General features: G+C 33.6%; 1 protein-coding gene across 1 annotated transcript; it reads right to left on the reverse strand.

Annotated features, from left to right (window-relative positions):
* Positions 1–8,070: 8,070 nt before the first annotated feature.
* On the reverse strand, positions 8,071–9,072 carry LOC139686464 (zinc finger protein 596-like). The gene is made up of 3 exons (XM_071583648.1): positions 8,908–9,072; positions 8,458–8,559; positions 8,071–8,187 (listed from the first exon to the last, which is right to left on the reverse strand). Exons 1-3 carry the CDS (start codon positions 9,070–9,072, stop codon positions 8,071–8,073), a joined length of 384 nt encoding a protein of 127 aa, XP_071439749.1.
* Between the last annotated feature and the right edge of the window lie 14,142 nt (positions 9,073–23,214).

Below are 23,214 nucleotides of genomic sequence, written 5' to 3' on the forward strand. Positions count from 1 at the left end.
AAGTGATATTTTTGTCCTGTTTTTAGTAATTTTTTAAAATAAAAAAATTACTGTTAAGGTGAAATCTGCATAAATTTGTGTATAGTTATAACATAATCTAAACAATTTCATCAAGTAAGAATTTAAATTTCATAATTTTTCACATGTTCATCTTCCAATTCATTATCTCAAACAATGATACCTTTCAATTTTTGGGTCTCATGAAACATGATTCAAATATAAGGCTTCCATGGCCATTTTTAATCTATACCATCTATTTGTTCATTATGCTGAGATTGTTTTTAATAAGTTCATTTCTGTGCTATCTACTAAGATCCGTTTCTAAAAGGGAAAACACTTGTGTCTCATGCCTTTTTGTCTCAAAATTTACTTGCTTTCAATTTCTTTGAGGATGAGATGAATATATTGCAGTTGGCTGTTCAAGAAAAAAGTTAAACTGTTTTGTTCACAGGAAATTTGGAGTCTGTTTGGCAGTTTGTTGATGAAAAATGAATTGTTTCATAATGCCTAAGAGAGTAGGATGAAACAAGTCATTTGTCTTGAATCACACAGCATTTTGTTTGGAAGAAGTAAAGGTATATTTACATAGGTGCTTATATGCCAATACTGGAATGCTGTGAAGGTATTCCCTGGTTCTTGGTGAATGATTCTGGGGATTATATTGATGATGTCATCTTTAAAAAAGGATTGGGATGCTCCTATCTGGTTCTGCACAAAAATAACGATTAGAACCCAGTTACATTCAGCTGAAGTTTTATTTAAGATGTTGAGGTATTTCAGTCTGGATAATCCTCTATTTTTGACTGGTAAAATTTCACTAATCTAGACATTTTGAGCTAGATTACCTTATATTTCTCAATCAAAATTTGGCTGCTTAGTGGATAAAAATGACTGGCTGAGAATATTATAGAAGTTGAACATTATAATAGTTTGAATGCATGGGTTTGGATATGAAGTACCTTTGCCAAACTAGAAGCATTTGACTTTGGTTTCTTTAATGCTGGACCACAGGCTTCCGAAACTTGCTTTATCTGCTGTTTGGATGCATGCTGTGGCAGACCTACAGGTACACACCCAAAACTGGTAGGACAGATTTTCTCTGGTGCAAAGGGAGTGGTGAAGGGGGGTTTGCCTGGCAGGGTAAGGTGAGGAGGCCTCTAAGCAACAGACCAACACTAACCTCAGTTGCCTGCGGGCTGTCGTTGGGTTAGGACACCATTTTCAGTGAAGCCAGTTTTTTGTCCATGTCGTAAAACAAAATGAATCAGAATTTAGAGCAATGTTATTCATGAAGTTTTGTGCGAAACTCGGGAAGACGGCAACTGAGACCTTTGATATGATCAAGCAGGCTTATGGGGACACTGCCTTAAGCCGTTCCTCAGTATTTGAGTGGCACAAGTTGTTTAAAGAGGGTAGGGAGCTCGTTGAAGACGACCATCGCTCCGGACAGCCATCGATGGCAAGAACCGACACAAATGTGGACAGAGTGAGGACACTGCTGAACACTGACCAACACTTAACCAGTGAAGAAATATCAGACTAGTTGGGTCTGTCTGCATCCAACACATTATTTCACAGGATTTGGCCATGCAGGTGAGTTTTCTCTTGAATTGGTTGAACCATTGCTGCTTTTCTTGTAAATGGCTTTCCGCAATTGCAGGACACACCTTCGGCAAAGATTTCCCATCCCTAATTCTTTGCAGAATACATTTTGCACCTTTTCTTATAATAAACTCATGCCCATTCAATGTTCAATGTGTTGCTTCACCTTAAATGGTTGATATTGAAGGAGTATAATCCCTGTACATTTAGTTAGTTTTCCATTAATTTCTTCAGGGATCAATGCATCCATATTGAGGAATTTTAGGGCTGCAAGAAATTTAAGTTTATTTATTTCAATAAGAAACATATCATTCATGTACTGCAACAATATGGGTGAACAAACTCCTTGAGAGAGTAAGTTGAAACTGTTCTTAGGACATGTATCCAGACAGAAATCTTAAATTTTTCTTCGAATATACCAATTATGGGCCAGGCACAGAACATTTCACCTTACCCACTTATATCATTTCATACTCTTAGGAGATTCTCTATCTTAATAAGGTCCATAAGCTAAATGCATTGCATATTTTCAGAGGAATTCCGAATATCAGACCTTCCACATTTTTATACGGGCTTTAAAGGTACATTAATTCCAAATTTCAGATTCTCATTACAGCTGAAAAAATATGACTGGGAGGCAGAGAATGAATTTACATTGGCATGTTTGTTCATAGGAAAATAATGGTGGTTAAATTTACAAATGAATAATAAAATGGTCAATGTTAACTTCAAACCATTCAAAGATATGTATTATATCACATTTTAAAATTTTTATAGCAGCAGGCATTTCTAACGTGGAAGGAATAATTTTGATGTGTATTTATTAAGGATGTCAATACAAGCACGTCATACTAGAATTATAATATATTTTGATTATCCTATAGCTACGACAGCTAATGCATCCACATATTTATGGTTATTTTTTAATTTTGACATTGTAAATAATACAGCAGTCAAACTTTTGACCCGAATCTTCTAAACAAATGAACAGCACATTAACGATATGATATATGCCTTTTCTGATGTCCTTTTAATATTAAATTATGTCTGTGGTACTGAAGTAGGTGACCCAATTGAGCCACCAATATAGAGGTAAGGACTCATGAAGCTTTGTAAATACTAGATTACACCTCGTTTTAAAAAAAAATTGAAAGAAGTTCATGAGAAATGAATCCTTATATTTCATATGTTGACCATTAATGGGGAAAACCATATAAATACAATGAATTTCCAAACATGATCATTCTGAAGCAATAATTGTAAGGTCATATGCATATCCATGCTAGGGGGAAGTCTGCACAATTGTGAGGTATTCAGGTGTTTGGAGTACCTAAAAGAGCATATGTCCAACCACCGAGGCAAATCCCATCAATGAATTTTTTTTAGAACGAACATATATTTTCAAAGTTGGTTCAATGACTGATGACTAAGGGTATTTTAGAGGGATATTTATGTTATCGTCATTTGCTACCTTATATCAAAAGGCGATTAAACAGATTTCAGACCGATATAAATAGTAGTTTGAACTTCACAGCCATTTGAGTATGGCATGTTTCTTAATTTTTCCTAAGATTGAAAAAGAGTAGCATTTTTCAGTAATTTGCGTATTTCTGGATTGGAGGATCCATCTATGACTACAATAACATATAGGTTTAGCAAACTTAAATGTGAGAAAACATCTGTTTTTGATGAGTAGCTACCAGGACACCTGTCACATGCGATTACCAAAGAAATCATTACAAAAGTCCAATCCTTGATTCTTGCTGATCAATAATCAAAAGTGCTTCAAGTAGCAGAGGCCATGCATTGAATGTGTCGACCAGAATAGTAATTAATATTTTAAATAAGTTGGCGATGATAAAATGTTCTCCCCAATGGATGCTGCGATTGCTCATGGCGGACCACAAGCTGATTTGGCCGACAACTTTGAAATATTGTATTCAGCAATTTAATCAAGATCTAAAGGTGTTCTTGTGTTCAGTTATCAATGTTGATAAAGGCTGGATTCATCCAGATTGTTTCTTGGGATTCAAGAGGCATCTATCTCATGAATTATTTAGAAATATGAAGAATGATCACTATCAAATACTACATAGAGTTATTGGAACGTTTCAATAAAAAATTGGAGACATGGCTTCATTTGGCAAAGAAGAAGGTGCTTTTTCACCGCAATAATGCACCAGCATATTCATCCGGAGTTGGTACTGCCAAACTGCATTAACTACATTAGGAAGTGTTGCAACATCCCCTGTATTTACCTGGAAAAAATGTTATTCAAACAAGGAAGTTATTGCTGAGACAGGTGTGTTTTGGAGAGTTAGGCAAATCTAATTTTTTGGAGGGGTCATACAAATGGCAAAATTGATGAGAGAACTGTATATTTCTTAAAGGGGACTATGTTGAAAAATAAAATAAATGTTTTTTTGAAAAAATAGTTTCCTTATTTCCAACCTGGGTACTTATTGAACCTCCCTCTTAGATGCCACCTTGAAAGTGTACTTGAATGTTAACCTGAGGCTGAATGCCAGTGAAGGGAGGTAAAAAGAAGAGGATTTATTTATATAAATAAACATGGATTAGGAATGAAAACTTAAAATACTTAGTTCTTTTATCCTTTGTTTTAAAAGAATACATGTGTATAAATTAAGGTAATAATTGCATCTCTGTTTTAATACTACATGCAGCAGCAAACTGCAATATATACAGTGTTGCATTCAAAAGTGGTTGGACTGATTTTCTCTGGCAGGAATGGAGGGGTGGAGGGGGGTCTGCCTGGCAGGGTAAGATGGAGGGGGCTCAAAGTAACAGACCAGCATAAACCTCATTCATTTGCCTGTGAGCCATCATTGAGTGAGGACACCATTTTTAGTGAAGCTAATTTTTGTCCACATCAAAAAAAATTGAATTTGAATTTAAAGCAACATTATTCTGTGAAGTTTTGTGCAAAACTTGGGAATATGGGTAACTATGACCTGCAATATGATCAAGCAGACTTATGGGGACACTGCCTTAAGCCATTCCACTGTATTTGAGTGGCACAAGATGTTTAAAGAGGGTGGGGAACACATTGAAGACCACCATCACTACGGACGGCTGTCAAATGCAAGAACTGAGATGAATGTGGACAGAGTGAGGACACTGCTAAACACAGATCAATGCTTAATCAGAACCAGTAAACAAATTGCAGACCAGTTGGGTCTGTCTGCATCCAACCTCCAATGCATTATTTCACAGGATTTGGCCATGTGCAAGGTGTGCGCCAAGATGGTGCTGAAAATTTTGCCATGGCATGCTTGTCATCAGAAAGCTCTGGGGCAACACCGCATTGCCACATTGTTGCACCGGCCCTATATCCCCCATCTGGCACCACCAGACTTCTTCTTCTTCCCCCTGATTAAAAGACAGCTCAAGAGATGACATTAAGACTCAATAGAGGCCCTTCAAGAGGCTTCTACAAGGGTCATCAATGCCATCCCCAAAGAAAATTTCCAGCGGGCGTAAGGGGAATGGGAGGAATGTTATACTAAGTGTGTAGCAGCTCAAGGAGCATACTTAGAAGATTATTAAGCTGATGTAAGTATATCTTCAATAAAATTCTTGTACAAAATCAGTCCTTCCACTTTTGGGTGCAACCTTGTCTATGCTATTGAAGATTTTGCCACTCCAGATAGATACAATTAATACTTAAATAAGCCAATAATTTGCAAACCTAAAAATTTAATTAGGTTTAAAATATGACCAAAAGAGAGAGAGCTAACCATTTTTATATGAATAAATATGCACGATAAGAGTGTATAAAATTACAATTAAGCTGCTTTTAAGCTTTAATAAATGCTTCTAGAGATTTGAGAGAATTTATCAAGGGCCATTTGGAAAACAGGCTTGCATACAAGGAAATATCGTTAAACTTGCTAAACTTTAGTCCAAGTGACTCAGTGACTGATGTTGAACAAAAATCAAAAAAGGTAATAAAATTCAATTAATATCAGAATATAAAAATTCCATCTGCCATTTTTGCAGTGGGGTTTTTTACACCACATATTTAAATTTTTATTTAACCTAGTTTAAAACTTTGTTTATTGTCAAATGATGAGGTCTCAGGCGTGATATGGTGGAAGCGTAACATATTAAACAAGTATGGCAATTTTCCACTAGATATTAGTGGAAAATTGCAATACCTGTGGTTTTAATTTGTTTATTGTGTCTCTTAGACTCCTTTTTCATGGTTACTCTGTTCAAAAACCAATTTTTAAGAATGAGAATGAGGATACTCATTTCCAACCCCTAGCTTTGGAATTTCCTCAACTGTTCTGACTAAGATGGAAAAGGTTTTTATAGCTGTTTACACTGGTGAATGTGTAAAATTATTATTCTAAAAAAGTAAGAATGCTTTTATCCTTAAGAAATGGTCAAGGGTTTGTTCCAGAACCATTTTTTAAAAAATGAGGTTTGGAGAAACAAATAGTCCTGCAGCAACATTTTTTAAATCATACACGTCTAAAAATTAAACTTTTTCAATTGGTAAAGCTTTCTAACAAAGTGTTCTAATTATGAGTTGACTCCGTGTGGCTTTTTCAATCTCTTTGGTTGCATTTACAATTAGATACATGAGAAGAGGTTTTAAATTAATGCATACATGTTTGTAAACCACTTTCAAAATGAACTTCACGACAATTCCTTGTGATATTTGGAAGTCACCTTTTTTCTTAATATGCATGCATAATTTTTAAGTCATTGCATTCATCCAGTATATTTGAGGAGTATCTTTGACAAAAACATTTTCTTGGGCTACAGCAAGAAAAGTTAAACCTTATGCTGCTATCAAATTTCAGTGATTTAGAGTTGATGAAAGAGGATGAAGTTGTTTCAATGATGGTGATAGAATTCAGTTACTTTAATGAGGAAAATCCTCATTAAGCTGAGAATTCTCCTGAGTGAATGAAAAGGCATGATAATAAGGGATAAGTATAAAGGTTCTCAGCTAAACACGAATGGTATTCCAATCAGATAAATATTTATTATTCTAGCCTGGGTGCAAGTGTGTTTAGTTTGCAAGCAGAGTTCCAAATGGTTCTGTCAAATAGAGTCTGTAATCAAATTGTGGCAGAACATGATTTCTGATTAAAATGAAGAACTTGAATTTATTTCTGTAATAAAATTCCTTATTATAGAGGGATTAATAGGAAATCCATATGAAGTTTATAAAAGTAGAGAGGGACTCATTTAATTTCAGCCAACCAAAACTTAGTTGCTGAATTTTCAACAGGGACCAAAATCCCTTGCAGATGACCTCCCAGAAGGATAGCCATCAAGTGCTAAAACACAGAAAAATACCAAAAAAGATACAAAACATCATGTATGACATTAAGCCACCAAAAGGGCATGAGATACCTTAGACCATTGGGATAGCAACAGAAAAGTTGCAAAATAACTTGCAGTAAGGAATATGGATGGGTAAACTCTGGGCAAGGTGAGTGCTGCATTTCTTAAAAGCCCTTTAAAAGCAATTTTCCCAGCAAAGTTTCGTAGATTCCAGAAGTTACCAACACATTTAACCTTGCCGCTCAGTGCCAAAGAAACCAAAGTGAAAAGCATATGTTTCAGCAAATTGCAAACATATCCAAACCCATGCATTTCAATGCCAGAATACCAACAATTTCATTTATATTTCCAACTAAGTGGCATTTCTCCAAAAGAAGCAAGAGTATTTGAGATGATTAAATTTGAAATGTTTGGATGAGTAAAACTTTCTTCAAAGACCCCTTATTTTGCTCCTTAAACAGTGTGATTTGGACTGAAATACCTTAAAGACTCCTTCTCTGGAAGGAAAATACCACAAATAGTAATAGCATTCCAATCTTTATTTTTATTTAGAAACAGATACTTTAAACTCTTAAATTCCCAAAGCACTGTCTCAAAGACAATGTCAGCATTGCAATTCCATTAATGATAACTTAGAACTAGGGAATTCCCTAGCAGCTTTTCAGCAATGAACCCTATGTAGATATACCTCAAATTCATTTGAACTAAATATTGTGCAATTGAAAATGGATTCCTAATAGATTTAACAATATTCAAATGATAGATAGCAAAATAAAATATTTCATAGCTGTTAACTTTTATTCAAATAAGTTACACAAAACAGGAGAATGTTGACACTTTTTGAAAAACTTGAAATAAATGTATAATGATGGTCCTTGGTAGTGATATAATTATTTGGAAGAGTGTATGATCATTCATTCATACATTGCCTCTGTAATTCTTGGGGGAAGGATTTGTATAATTCAAGCACTTTAGTTTCTTACTTTTGTCTAAGCCTTCCTGTATTCAATGATGATGCTTCGTTGTTAAAATTCTGACGAACATGTAACTCATTTATGTGGGCTTTCAAAAGTATATGGCTGTGAATAAGGCTCCAGTTGTGAACATGAGTCAATGATATTGAATATTATTTACATTGCTCACTGATCATTTTGCAGTGTGTAACTTCATGTGTGACTTGAGATTATTGTTCCGAATGAATGCTTTAGAACAGATCCCGCACTGGTATGGCTTCTCACCAGTGTGAGTCAACAAGTGTCTCTTTAGATTAACATTCTGAGCAAATGCTCTTGAGCATATCTCGCACTTGTGGCTCTTTTCACCTGTGTGTGTCAACAAGTGCCTTTTCAGATCAACATTCTGAGGAAATCCTTTAGAACAGATCATGCACTGGTATGGCTTCACACCAGTATGTGTCAACAAGTGAATCTTTAGATGACTCTTCTGAGCAAATTCTCTTGAGCACATCTCACACTTGTGCCTCTTTTCACCAGTGTGGGTCAACAAATGAATTTTTAGATTACTATTCCCAGCAAATCCTTTAGAACAGACCTCGCACTGGTATGGCTTCTCACCAGTGTGCGTCAACAAGTGTCTCTTCAGATTAAAACTCAGTGCAAATGCTCTTGAGCATATCTCACACTTGTGGCTCTTTTCTCCAGTGTGCGTCAACAAGTGCCGTTTTAGATCAATATTCTGAGCAAATGCTCTTGAGCATATCTCGCACTTGTGGCTCTTTTCACCTGTGTGTGACAACAAGTGCCTCTTTTCTCCAGTGTGCGTCAACAAGTGTGCCTTTAGACTACTATTCAGTGCAAAAGTTCTTGAACATATCTTGCACTTGTGTCTCCTTTCACCAGTGTGTGTCAACAAATGTGCCTTTAGACTACAATTCAGTGCAAAAGTTCTTGAGCATGTCTCACACTTGTGGCTCTTTTCTCCAGTGTGCGTCAACAAGTGCCGTTTTAGATCAATATTCTGAGCAAATGCTCTTGAGCATATCTCGCACTTGTGGCTCTTTTCACCTGTGTGTGACAACAAGTGCCTTTTTAGATCAACATTCTGAGTAAATCCTTTAGAACAGACCATGCACTGGTATGGCTTCTCACCAGTATGTGTCAACAAGTGCCTCTTTAGACTACTATTCATGGCAAATGCTTTTGAGCATAGATCACACTTGTGGATCTTTTCACCTGTGTGTGTCAACAAGTGTCTTTTCAGATAACTATTCTGTGTAAATGTTCTTGAGCATATTTCACATCTATGCGGTCTTTCTTCAGTATGGGTCAAAATGTGCCTCTTTAGATACTTCTTTTGAACAAAACCTTTCAAACATATTGCACATTTAAATTGTCTTTCTGCAGTATGTGATGACTTGTGGATTTTGAGTTTACTCAAAAATAGAAAGTTTTTGGTGCAGAATTCACATTGGTACTTCCCTTTCATCACATGCACCAAGGTGATGTTACTTGCAAGGTCATTTTTTCTCTCAAATGCCTTTGAGCAAGAGTCACAATTGAATTGTGTTGCCTTCCTAACATGCACATTCAAGACATGATCTTTGAGAAGGTCCCTTTGTGCAAATTCCTTGTAGCAAATTTGACAAGAATGCAATAAAATGCCTCCTGCATCCTTCCCTGCACCATCTTTTTTCTTGCAATTACCTGAAAGATTTGAAGAAAAGGAATCAATGAAAAATTATATACCTGCAATTAACAAGTTTGTTATCTCCAATTGGTGGTAAATAGACTTACATACATAAAAAATTATCAAGAAAAGGGTTCAATGCCATCATTCATTACATTTCCACAAATGTTTACTTAGCATGTACAAATGCCTTAGCATGCAAAATTAAATTTGTAAAAGGATTTTGAGAAGGAATAAGAATATTTCCTGTTTTAAAAGACTGGAATATGAGAAAAGACAAATGTATAAAGAAAGGAAATTCTTTTTCAAGGAAGTAGATATTTAAATGAAATTAACTCTGTATATCTGTTTTTCACCAAAAGCACTAAGTCCAACAATAGAAGTTAAAATACCAAAATTACAACATGTAAGATGGGAACTAAGAGAATGACTATCTTTATTGATTAATAAAATCATCAATTCATTCATGGACAAATTACTAATCAAGTAAAATGGTCAATTTAGTGAGTGAGAAAGTCATTCACCTAAAATAATTTATATTCAATACTAAATTTATTTATTACTTCTATTTAATTATGTGAAGCTACTATTAATATGGCAATCCCTGAATTTCAACTGACACATACGGTACCCTTAAAGTTACTTTTATTTAAGACTTTGATACAATTTATCTAAAAAAGACCTTTCAAATTTTCTGGCATAACTTTTCTTATAGTGGTCCTTTAGATTGCTAGAACTTTTAACAACAAATATATTTTACACAGGAAATTTAAGAAAGAAAATACAACCCTTACTTTAACTTTTCTGTTAATAAAACGTTTTAAGAACATATTTATCACTTAAAAACAAATTTTTTTAGGTTTATGGTCAGAAAACAAATTTTATGGTGCTTCTTTTAAACAAAAGAAAAGTATCAGTGAATAATATCTGACAATTCTTTTAGGTTTAAGATAAAATTATAATGAAACAAGTTATTATTACCAAATTTAAATGTCACAAAAAGTTATGCTGAACAGCTATTGCTAGCTGCTGGCAAGCTTTTCACAAGATCTATTGTGAGGCACTTCTGTGTCATGACTATTTCAAATGCTAGCATTAATTGTGCTTTAATAAAAAACAAGAATGAAAAAGTATAATCTTGTTTTAATGGGCAGATAATTCTGACTCAATTACATGGGCTACTAAAAGAATTCTAAAGAATAAATTATATTTACTGAAATATTCTTTTTCTTGATATTTTTTAAATTACATCACCTAGCAATGAAATAAATATAAGACCAATAAGAAAAATTACAACCTCAAAGTGACCAAGCTAAGTTTATATTTAACCATGCCAAAATAACTCATTAGGACCTTAGAATTAACAATATGTTAGTAGCTACTAAACCTACTTTTAGCTGCAATAATATCTATCACACAAACATTACAACAGTAGGGATAATATTTTTGATTTTTTGAGACTTCATGTTACATTATTTTGCTTTCTGGTAAATTATGATATAATGAACCATGGAAAGATTTGGACTAATTCCAGGCTGAAATATCTCTTGAATACAGGAAATGAAATAAAAAATATTAAGGTGCTAACTTTTTAAAAGGTAATTACTTCCCACCAGGACTTTGATAATGACTAGGGGGTTTTTCGCAAAACAAAACTAGAAACTAAATAAGCAAAGAGAATATATATAAAAATAAGAACGTAAGCCATTTCTATAAAAGGGCAATATATGAAACTATTGTTTTATTCACAAGAAAAAATTATATTATTAAGGAATTACAAACAAAACTAGGAGAATACTGAAACTGCAAATTTTGGATCTGTACAATTAATAAATAAATGGCATTGATAACTATGGCATGATAATAAGGCTCTTCTTAAACAAAAGGCTTCAGACTTTTTTTTATGGAAAATGGTGGTTTTTGTGTGAATGCAGTTATAGGGTCAGTATAATAGGTATCAGGACTGGCCTGCTGTAGCCTAAATAGAGCATTGGATAGGTAACTGACTTGTTGGCTTAGTAGAGGGTATCCCCAAAAATAATAAACGTTAGTTTAGTTGGCTCTGTGCATGTATTGAGAAAGATGGTGGATATTAGTTATGACTGATTTTTTTTGTTTTCATGCAAGCAATGAGTGTATAAAGGAGCAATGCTCTGATGTTCAGTTTAGCATTTAACTCAAGAAATTCATATTTGGAGACCTATAATTAATTAAAAAGGCTCATGCAGATGATGTCTTACCCCTGAGAAGTTTTTAAGTGGCAAAAAATGTTTAAGAAAGCGTGACAACTTGTTAAAGATAAGGGCCATGTAAGACACCTGATGAACACTCAATATGAAAATGAGGTATCAAAAATAAAACTGTTTTTCACTCTGCTATGCATTTAATAACCTCCCTTATTAGGAAAGAATCCAGACATTTGGGTGGAACCAAAATTAGCAAATTAATCAGGATCTTGTGTTAAGGGAGGTATGTTCAAAGTTGGTGGCAAAAGTCTTGAGCAGGGAACAAAAAAAGAAAGAATCTTCAGACATAATTTGCCATTTCAATGCTCTTATAAGCCCTGACCTGGCTCTAGTGTCCCTTTTCTTGTATTTGAAATAAAAAGGCTGATCAAAAGATATCAAATATACTCCATTCTAACAGTTCATGTACCGATGACAAATGCTGAAACAATATTCTAGATAATGATTTTCAGTGGACTTTTGATGAATAGCAGATAAACCAACAACATATATTGATGCAGGATGAACATATTTTCAATTTATTTAGGTAGCTATGAGGATAACATCATTGGCTTTTGATTTTTAGAGCCAACAATGATACTTATTGTAAGGATCCTGCTTAATTTTATACCCACAATCTCGAAAGAGAATAATTTAGAGTTAAATATTCAACACAAAAAAGTTGCAATACCGTTTAAACAAACTTTTCTACAAGTTAACACCATAGTAAATAAACCTAGAGTTAAATTGATCAATACACTAAAAGCTTGATGAGGGTAACTTCCAAACAGAGCAAGAATACTCAACAATTTCAATTACAATCTTGGCCAAAAGGGGAAAAGATCCTTAACTGTTAGTATGAAATGTAAAAAAAAACACCATGGAATATTTACGGTTCAACATATGTATCAGATTGGTACTTAAATTATTAAAGTTTGAAAACAAGAGATTACTTAGAAAATAACAACCTGAGGCAGTGAAATGAAATCTATTATATTCATTTTATTTTGTTTATTTTTAGGATTTTTGCCCTGCCAATGCCTGAGAGCATTTTATTTTGCAACATCTGTTGCAGTTGTTCTTGGGATCATAAACAAAAGGAAAGAGAGTAAGGCAATCAATTACTTAGAGGATGATCAGTTCAGGTATAGGAAGGGGAAAGGTACATTTGATGCCATTGCAGTAATAAGATTTTTAATCAAAAGGAATAAAGAATATGACCACGAGGTATAATGCCAAAAATAGGAATAGATTAGAGGGAAATGAGGCTAATCTGCAACCTGTTCATGTCCAAGACTGCTCAGTTGCAAGTAAGGAATGAGGAGTCCAGATGGGCAGTGTTAGAAAGAGGTGAAAGGCATGGTTCTCTATTATCACCGTTGTTGTTCAACATGTATGCAGAGGAAATGAATAAAGAGGCATGGGATGAACTGGAGGTAGGAATGATAGTGGGCGGGAAATTCATAAAATCAGTTAGGTTTGCTGATGAATAAGCTTTAGTTTGTCAGTAAGCCAATAGGCTGCAAGCATTGCTTAGCGAATTGGCAATTAAGTACAACAAGTATGGGATGAGAATCAATATTGATAAAATCAAGGATATGCAATTTTCTAGAATGAAAAAGGCTAAGCTTAACATTAAAATAGGATGGAAAAAACTAGAGCTGGAAAAACAGTTTATGTATATCAGTATTGATTGGACCAACACAGGAGAAGTAATAGGGACATAGGGATAAGAAATGCGTTAAGCGAAGGGATGTTGAGCAGGGACATAATGAGTGGACTCTTTTGGAAACTTTGATATTGGGGATAGTGATATACAGTGCAGAAACGTGGTCATTGAAGCAGGGGGATAGACAGTGACTGAAGGATTTTTACATGTGGATCTGGAGAAGAATGGAGAAGGTAAAATGGAAAGAGAAGAAAACAAATGAGGAAGTACTTGGTATAGTGGGCAAAGAAAGATGTTTGCTGGGAGATATCTTATGGAGGGAGGAAAAGTTGCTGAAGGGGTTATTAACTTGCAGCTGGATATTGAAGACTAATGGAGGGTATAATGTGAGGCAAATGAGGAAAGGGAAGTAACAGAATAGGGATGTTAGACTGGATTATGAGAGAAAGAAAGTACTCAGAGCTGAAGAAGGACCTGAAATAGAATAGTATGCTGTGTTTTGCTAGGGGTAACAAATAACTTAATTAGTATTTATGTCTATCCATAAACCTACCTTGTCTGGTAGATTAACTGATAATAATAATTTTGTTACAAATTTATTCTGATTTAAATATTTTCCCATCAGTTTTTGTAATTAGTCATAACATTGTATTTGACATTTAAGGTATTTCTAAAATATGCAAAATGCAAAAGGAAGACAACAGTCTCCAGCTCCCCTCACCTTGTGTCTTCAACTGTTCCAATGTAACTCCACCCATCTCCTGCAAAGTATCCTTATTACATTCTTCCTTATTATCTACTTCTTCATCAGAGGATAAATGCAATTCAAAATCTTCTAAATCATCCTGAAAAATACCAACATAACCAATTTAGATTGCATCCATGTAAAACACTAATAAAATGCCCAAGAAACTTTCAAACCTAATCTATAAGTTTATACAGGGTTTAAAATTTTACATTTCAATTTAAATTAATAATTTTAGCACGCATTTATACAGAACATTTGTCTTAATTGCTTCAAAAACATTAACATTATTCGTTGAACCTTCTAACATCAAATGAAATTGCCAGTGTTTCAATCCATGTTTAGAGAAGTTAAATTATAAAAGAGCTTACTGTTTAAAAATAAGTAAACCTTTGATATCCATGGATTAAAAATATAAAATGAAAATATTTAAATACTGTTAACAAGAAAATGCCTAATATTGTGACTAATAGTTTTGGCCCTCCAATTAAATGAAATAACATATGAAATGCAGAGAGTAGGTCTGGCAGCTTATTGTTCTCATAGCAATAAGATTCTTTAACAAACTATAAAATGTCATCACATTGTCTAATTGGAATCATGATCTTCTTCAAGAATACAACCTGGTCATTTTGAGCAATGACAGCCCCAATTGATCACCGAAAAACACTATCTAAAGCTCTCCTCATATATCATGATACTAATGCCAAGGATACCCATTCTTATCTATTATGACAGATGGTCAAAATTTCAAAATAATTTAATCAAGAACATAAATCTTGGCAGCTAATTTCTTCAAATTACTCTGGTACCTCAATCATTTGGTAGTCCTTCATTTTCTTAAACACAGAACATTTGATAGTGTTAATAGTTGAATTGCATGAACGTATTATTCAATAAAGTTATTAAAGATTTTTTTATACCAGTCCTCATTTAAAGAAGGATTTAGCCATGCAAAACCACATGGAAGGCAATTTCATCTCATAACATTACCTAAGTTTAAAAAGCAATGAACTCAGAATAAAACATAATGCATATTGTTATCAAAGAGCATTGGTTATAAAAGAAATGCATAATAGCTTTCTTTCCTTACCTGAACTTCAACTTCTTCACAGTTATCATCATCCATCAAATTCACATTAGTGTTGGCTGAACAATTGTCCTCTTCCTCAATTGATGACTTTTCCATTGACTGGTTAATATCTTTCATTAAACTTCTCAACACCATCAAATTTCTTCTTTTATCATTCACCAAATCAACACCATGGATCTCCGAATCCATCTGAAGGCTTGGGAGCACACACAGCTCCTTAATAAACATAAATAATCATAATCAACACCAAGATGTTTGATAGGTAAATATAAAGTTCACCTAAAAATAAGCCTTACATAGGCATTACTTAAAATTATAATATTCATAGGCATATCATAGAGAGAAAAGATAATATACTTTCCCTAGGTTACATTTTATTTCTGAATGAGAAATTTTGTGCATCATTAATGTTGCAGAGAAAAAGCAAATTTTGAATGGTACTTAGAAATTGTATGGCCATTTGTCAAATTATCTTAAAGGTTTTATATTAATCTATAACATTAATTAGAAGGGAATATAAGCAAAAATTGGATATTCAAAATGATTATAGACATATACGAATTTTTTCCAACATGATTTATCAATAATATAACTTTCAGGTTGAGATATTCACATCTAGGGTAAGGTCACTGTTTTCCTGTCATCCTAATTTGTCAAGGCATGGAAGTCATTTCCATGTGCAAAATATTAGTGAGCAGCTGAATTCTGAACCAACAGAAACTGGTCAATTGACGGCGGTTTATGTTGGTCGGCAATATGACAGTGCACACATTTATTAAAAAAATTTACTCACACCAAAGACTGAAATAGTTTTATCTGGAATATTTTATAGGTTAACATAAACAGAGTATGGTCTGCAGCTATGGCCTTCTGCAACATTTAAAAGAGCAGAACAGTTAAGAATGCAATTGAAATACATGAAAATTAATTAAAATAATTAAATATTCCTCCTAATTAAAAAGATTTCCATCAGGCAATTTTAGAGTGAAAGAAGTGCCTGTCATTTTATTTTATGCTTAGGACGTGGTCATTCAAAACTTTATTCCTGAGGAAGGGACCGCATTTTATATTTTTTGACCTAAGTGCTGAATGGGCTAAGAAAAAGTGTCAATAAGGCTATTACAACCAAAAGAAAATGAAACGAATCACATAAAAAACATTTATGATACTTTATGACATCTCCAATTAGCCTGACCATGTCACCTATTACTGTTCCTTCAAACTGAAAACTCTTAAAAAGACATTTTAATAGGGTTCTTTAATGCCAAACAAATATCTGTTCTATTTTGGGATATTCACGAGTTGTAAAAAGAAGCATTTACAATAACAGCACATATATCACCAAAATAATTTGGTTATTTTGGTGCCATTATGGTTATAATATTTCTTAAATACCTCAGAAGTCCCTTCTTGAATCTCCACGTTGTTGTCCATATCCCTATGTCTAGCTGGAACAGTTTCCTGCTGTTCAATTGCTATTTTATCCATGTCTACAATCGTCTGCAAAGTTAGTTAAATGGTGAAAAAACAGTAAAAATATATGATTTTAGGTATAATTATAAGGTATATGAGTTTTCTTAACATAAATGGAATTCAAATTTGATTAAAATTGCATTTGTTATTAAATTTTCATATTTACCTTGAGCATTAATTATTTTTTATGAATAATATCACTAGGTATCAAAAGAAAACCAATAAATGATGGAAACATATTTAAAATGAAAAATAAACTCTCATTAGATAATTGAAACTTTATAAATGAGAACTACAGATGAGATTAGATAAATTATATCAGGACTTTAGTTGACATGCATGAAAAAATCAGATAAATGTCGGACTGTACAGAATCATTGAACAAGAATTATTCTATATTATGAATTTAATCCAAATTACAATCACTATTCCATCAAATGGTTCCCGAAGATCAAGTTATTTATTTAAGAATTTAAATGAGTATTTACATCACTTAGATTATAAATGCCTTCTTCTTGCAATTTGCCTGAATTTCTTATGATGACTTGAAGATTGGCAATGTCCTAATCACTATCATTTAAGCAAATTTCAACTCTCTTTACCTTAAACTTCCACCACTAGGGTCTGATAACTTTTATACAAAACCTTCTGCAATGTCATACTACAGTAATTGTTTCATTTATTATTTTACTACTATATTTATTCATAGATATACCTTCTTGCATTGAAAAATACTTACAAATCACATGCAATAAAAACACATCCTCTGTATAATAAGCAATAATATAACATTATTGTCTTTTTGATTAGCAAGTTATTACATAGATGTGTATAATCTTTCAAGCCAAAAAAATTAGTGGTTTTCATAAATACCTATCTGTGCATCAAAGATTTAGTATAAAGTATTGTATTTTATAAGATGACCTACGGAAAACGTTTCTACTGTAAGTATCCGTGAGTTGAAAAAAGGAACATGAGCCATTACAGCACTATTATCACAGATTTAGTTTATTAATTACCTCAAGAGAAGTTCCTACCAGATTCTTAACATTTTGGTCCACATCTCCCTGGCTAGCTACAATTTCATTGGTCTCTTGGTCTTCAATATCCACTTCCTCTGTCTTCACTATAATGCCCTGAGTTCATTGAATAATTATTAAAAAGTAAAAATATGGAACTTCAGTTATTGATAGAAAAATATAGTAAACAAATTTCTAATATTAAGTAAAAATCAGTGTCACTGAAGTCTTTTCAGATGCAAATGAATAAGTATTTGGAAAATAACAAAAGCTTTGGATGAGCTTTGAAAATGTCAAACTGTTCCAATGTCTTCCTTACCTGAAGAGAATTTTCTTCATGATTATTCATAATGTGGTCTCCTATTTTAAGCCTAGCTGTCATTTCAACATTTTCCTGATCTTCATTATCTGAAGTTTCTCTTTTTACTGTGATCTGAACCTAATTGTTCAAAATATAAATATTGAAAAAGATTTAAAAAAGAGGATGAACATTGAAATTTAAATTTAAATTCTTGATAAACATTTTCCATTTCTTTTCTATGCATATATATTTCCTATGCATGAATGCAATTCAAAAATACACAGCAGTGCTTTTTTCTTAATATCTTATGGATATGATATGAGAGTATCAATGTTTTACCTGTGGGGAGATAATTTATATCTGAAGCATAGTAAGATATAACAGCAAAAGCAATCAATTAAGGATGTAATTTGAAAATGAAAAACCACAACACCTTTTAACAGATTACAGCATTAAAAATGAGAATTATAAGAGATAAGATACATAATATCAGACCATTATTGACATGCATTAAGGAATCAGAAAAATCTCAGTTTCTCTTTATTCACTGAATAAAAATTCTTCAATTTAATGGATTTATTCAAAATTGTTACCAAAATTCATTTCCATAGAATCCAGAGGATAAAGGTATCAATTTTAGAATTTCAATGAGTACTTACATTGTTTACACTGGGAATGCATCTTTCTCCTAAAATGCTTGATGCTCTAGTGACAACCCGCAAATTGGCTACTCCCACATCACTATCATTAGAGGCATCATTTGACTCTGTCTCTACCTTTAGATTCTTCTACAATAAACCAACAATGAAATTTATTAAAATTAATGTGACACGATTATTTGGAAATATATTTTCTTCAGTAGATATACCAGTAGTAACATCCTGGAAAAAATGATAAGCGAAATGCTGTAAAATGAAATTGAGCAGCCTACAATTATACAGCCTTTAGTAGATATTAATAACTATTTAAATAGGGTTATTGCAACTAGGGTTAATAGAAGCCTTAGTTTTTGAGTTTTAAAAATATTAATGAACAGTTCACAAAAAAATTCTTAATTATGTTATCTATTAAAATAGAAGATATTAATTGAAAAAATATATTAACTAATAAAATATATCAAAAGGATCAATCTATGTCCAACATTCCACTCAACACTTGTATTTTTTATCTTTTTAAAATTATGATGACTAGATGGTTAGGCTTCACAAAATAATTCCTACGAATTACCTTTAACATCACTAAATAAGTGCTATCAACGAGTTTATTGTGCTTTTACTTCATAGAGTTACAAATATTACAGGCAATTTCCTTAAAATTGAACGAGTTAATAAAATTACGAATAAAAATAATATTGTAGGTTAGTACTCCAAGATCTTATTTTAATACCAGATATCATCGTTTACACGGACATTTGTATATTATCATCCTTTTCGGTTTACTCACAATTTATGAAAACTGATTGCAAAAATGCATTTAATATTTTTACACCTTTAGTAAAATTCAACCCTAGTACACTGTTACTTGAGATTTCGCATTAAATATAGAATGAAATTGCTTTATGTGTTACCAGGAGCATAGTCAATTCCCAATTTTTATATAAACTCCAGTATTAGTCACGTGGTAATAAGACCGTAAGATTTACGTAAAATAGCGAGGACACTTATTAAAAATAAATATGTTCATTATTTAATTTAAGTTATTTCCGTTTACGCTTAACGTTATCCATAACATTCCTCATAACATTACAAAATACCAACCATAATTGGTTGGCCTCGACTCACCGTTCTAAAGACCGTTACTTCAAAGAGTTTCAAATATTATGCATAATTTTCCAGGAAATTGCTCATAACATTACAAAATACCAACCAAAATTGAACTCGACTCACCGTTTTGCGACGGAGTTTTCTCTCGTCATGTTTCTTTGTCCTTTGCCTGTTCAATAGATGGTGGTTTTCATGGCACTGCTGCTTAAACATGTAGAAATCCGTCAGCAGTTTAAAGCATTTATAGCAAAGCAACCACGGGTTGTTCCTTTCCCTCACTACCTATAATAACATGATTATCAAAGTATTAAACCTTAAACATTTGCTCTCAATGGGACTCGAATCATCATCTGAATAACGTAAAGGTTTTTTTAAGCTAAAAATGGGCATTGTCGCACATTTCGGGGTAAATTTACTATAAAAGCATCATTATCAATAATACGTAAACATAACACGGATATCTTACTTTCAATTCCAACAACTCTTCTATCGCTTCCCGAACCAATTTCTCAGCATCGTTGTTTTCATAAAAAATATTTGTGTACCGTCCACCACGACCAAGACATAATCTACACTTTAAACTTTCGTGTCGAGGCATCTTTGGAGCACTTCACACTGTCAACATTAACTTCGCCAAAAAATTACCTTTCAAAATGGCCGACTACATTTCGATGGGTCGTTCGTTATGAATCGATTACTGAGTGCGAGTTTAAGAATGGATTTCGTTTAATTTCGGCGCTAAGTGATCGCCATATTTAAATATTTTTCAATATTTTAAAATTATTTAAACTCTCACTTTAATAGATAGTGGCCATTCCTTTGAATTTATAACACTTTTGCACTACCAAGAAGTTTTTAAAAAATTACTTCTGTTTTGAAATGAGAGACATTATTTTCAACATTACCTTATCTGTGTATATTTTATTTTGTACCTAAACAAAAAATTTAATCCTCTTAAATTGATTTTATAATAACATAAATATGTTCTCGGGATAAATATTTCTTGGAAGAATAATGACTGGAAGTGACAATTGTGTAATTAAATTTTTTGGCATAAAATTCTGAAAATGAACTCTATGTGTTGGTATACTAAATACTTTGCAAATTATGAGAGGAACTCCAAAAATCGGACCTTCCACATTTTGATACGGGCATTTAAAGTGCATTAATTCCAAATTACAGTTTTTCTTTCCAACTATGACAAAATAACTGGGACTCAGGGGGAAAATTTACATTTGCATGTTTGGCAAAATGGTTGACAAATTTACAAATGAATATTAAAGTGATAAAGTATATATATAATTATAATCACATTTCTAAATTTTTCTAGCAGCAGTTGTGTCCAAACCTTGAAGGTATAATTTTGACTAGTATTTAAAAAGGATGTCAATAGAAGCACATTATACTAGAATTATAATATATTCTGACTACCGTATACCTACGACAGTTAATGCATCCCAATATTTATTGACATCGTAAATAATACAGCAATAAATCTTTTGACCTGAATCTTCGAAATAAATTATCAGCACATTAACGATATCATATTTAGCTTTTTCTGATAATCTTTCCACATGAAACGATTATTCTGTACAATGATAAAGTTGCAAGTTTTTTATGTGGCCTTTCAATATCATTTTTTTAATCAATTAATTGGTCTAATTAACTATGGCTCAGTTGACGTCTTCAATTAATACTTCTGCCTACATTAGTGTGCAATGATCTTGCGTCTAAAACTTTCAGAGTTTTTGTCTCTGTATTATATAGTGCCAGTGCTTATCTAGGACTTGGCCTTCTAGAAAAGGTTTTTCAAATGGATGAATAGAAATTTAATGAAAAATTATGAATGTGGATTTTATTTACTTTAAGTATGTTATGTAAAGGAATAATATTTAATGAATGAGGATCAAGGACTCAAGTAGTAGATATTAGGATTACATACAGAGAAACCTGGGTATTGATTTTTTTCACACACCTCTCTGGTCCCCCTTTACTGGTGACCTGAGCTGCCTGATCCTTAACAGGATACCAGATGTTGTCTTGGGGAACCAAAGGTGGGCCTAGGAAAAGATCCAGAAAAAAGAACCGTGCTTATATCACATAATGCTGTGTGTGGCTGCCCAATTATATGTGGCAGTTGCCCCCAACCCAGTTATTAGTACACTGATAGAGAAGATAGAAAACCTCTCTAAACAAGTGGCAGCGCACACCAAAGAGCATGGTATGCACTCACTGTCCCATTCCCTCAGCCAAGGCCGAACCTCCTACCTGGCTATCCAACCATGTTTTTGTCAGTGGCACCTCGTCCGGTGTCAATTCTTAATGGATATTGGTGCTGATATCTGTGTCTACCCAGTCACATGCTCCGTGAGCATAGAGGGAAGTCAGATCTTCAGCTTTACTTGCCAATGACACTGTCATCACCACATACAGAACTGCCACTCTCTCCCTTTCCCTTGGCCTCTGGCGAGAATTTTTGTTGAAGTTTGTCATCGCCAATGTGCCGCAGCCAATAATAAGGGCAGATTTTCTCTGCCATTTTGGTCTCCTTGTGGGTATTGCTCATTAACAATTAGTGGGCAATGCGATGACCCAATCGTTTAAGAGCGCCATTGCCTCTCCCAGCAACGGTCAAGTGTAAGTTATCTCTGGTGCCTCCAGTTATTCTCTCCTTTTGGACAAATTCCCTGACATTAAAAATCAATCACAAGCATCTGGGCAAGTCAAGCACTTCATGGTTGATTTTATAGACACCATCCCTGGCCCTCTGGTTTCATCTTGGCCCCACCATCTCGCAACAGATGAGCTTGCCTATGCCAATAAAGAATTTGAGCTGATGCTTCATATGGGTTCTGCTTGGAGGTCATCTAGCTCTTGGTCGTCTGCCTTACACCTGGTGCCAAAGAAGAGCACCAAGTTGAGCCCGTGTGGAAACTACCACTTGCTGAATTCCAGAACCATGCCTGATCATTACCCAGTACCGCTTATCATGTGTCTTGCACAGGGGTTATTTGGCTGTACCATTTTTGAAAATGGATTTAGTTTGTTCATTCCACCAATAGCTGTCAACCCTGCAGGTATTCCCAAAACTGCAACAATAATGCCTGTTGGCCTTTTTAAGTTTCCATTTATGACACTTGGCCTTCGAGACACTGTGCAGACCTTTCAGAGGTTCATAGTTGACATGTTAAAGGGATTCCCTTATGCATATGCATACATAGATGATATCCTTCTTGCATCACGTAATTCTGTAGAGCATGAGCAGCATCTGGCGACAATATTTAATTATTCTGTTATTAATCCCTCAAAGTCTGTGTTTGGTGTGAATGAGATACAGTTTCTAGGATGCATGGTAA

This window comes from Hetaerina americana, unplaced genomic scaffold, assembly GCF_022747635.1.
Source record: "Hetaerina americana unplaced genomic scaffold, ioHetAmer1.1.p SCAF_141, whole genome shotgun sequence".
NCBI classification, from domain to species: domain Eukaryota; kingdom Metazoa; phylum Arthropoda; class Insecta; order Odonata; family Calopterygidae; genus Hetaerina; species Hetaerina americana.